The 1,007-nt window shown below is 49.5% G+C and overlaps 1 protein-coding gene across 1 annotated transcript; it reads left to right on the top strand.

Moving 5' to 3' along the window:
• Window positions 1-220: 220 nt before the first annotated feature.
• LOC138978719 (craniofacial development protein 2-like) lies at window positions 221-640 on the top strand. Its single transcript, XM_070351539.1, has one exon. The coding sequence runs from the start codon at window positions 221-223 to the stop codon at window positions 638-640; it is 420 nt and encodes a 139-aa protein (XP_070207640.1).
• Window positions 641-1,007: the final 367 nt, after the last annotated feature.

The raw sequence follows: 1,007 nt of genomic DNA, 5'->3' as shown, positions 1-1,007 counted from the left end.
AAAAACCCAACTTGCTACAGAAACCGCAACAAAAACAAACCAACAACAGCCCAGTCAGGAAGGTTCCTCTCTAGAAGAGCTCATGACGCGTGCTGGTGAAAGCCTACGGGAAGCCAGGACGCCGACAAACCTTCTGTCGACAAAGGCAAAAACCAGAATAGGGACCTGGAACATCCGAACCCTATATGAGAGCGGAAAATGGGCTCAAGTGGCAAGAGAAATGAGGAAATACAACATCAGAGTCCTCGGTTTATGCGAAACAAGATGGAACGGAAGCGGCCAGCCTAAACTGACATCAGGAGAGACCATCATCTACTCAGGCCACGAAGACTTGGACCACCACCACACCCAAGGAGTAGGGATGATGTTAACACCAGAGGCCGCAAGATCACTCATGGCATGGGAGCCGGTCTCCTCAAGACTTATGTCTGCCAGATTCAACTCCAAAGGAAGGAAGCTCACCATCATTCAGTGCTACGCACCAACCAACATCGCGGAGGAAGACGCAAAAGAAGAATTCTACAGCTCCCTACAGTCCCTTCTCGATCGTACACCAAGCAGGGACCTGAAGATCGTCATGGGAGACCTGAACGCAAAGGTGGGAGACAACAACAAAGACAAAGAGCTCATCATGGGCTAGCATGGCATTGGCACATGCAATGAAAACGGAGAGCTGTTTTCTGACTTCTGCTCCTTCAACGACCTTGTTATTGGAGGCACCATCTTCCCACACAAGAACATCCACAAGACAACCTGGACTTCGCCAGAAGGAAAGACAGACAACCAGATAGACCACATAACGGTAGCACGCAAATGGAGAAGAAGTTTGCTGGATGTCAAAACGAGACGGGGAGCAGACGTAGCCTCAGATCACCAGCTACTAGTGGCAACGATGAAGACCAAACTGAGAGCATTCAGCGACTCGTCAGGCAGACCACACTACAAGTTCAACGTGCAGTTTTTGAAAGATAACGGGAAACGAGAAGGATACAACTGCGAAGTTAGGA

Source organism: Littorina saxatilis, linkage group LG1 (assembly GCF_037325665.1).
Source record: "Littorina saxatilis isolate snail1 linkage group LG1, US_GU_Lsax_2.0, whole genome shotgun sequence".
Lineage (NCBI taxonomy): Eukaryota > Metazoa > Mollusca > Gastropoda > Littorinimorpha > Littorinidae > Littorina > Littorina saxatilis.
The sequence above is the reverse complement of the archived record's forward strand: the minus strand, read 5'-3'. Positions and strand labels throughout refer to the sequence as shown.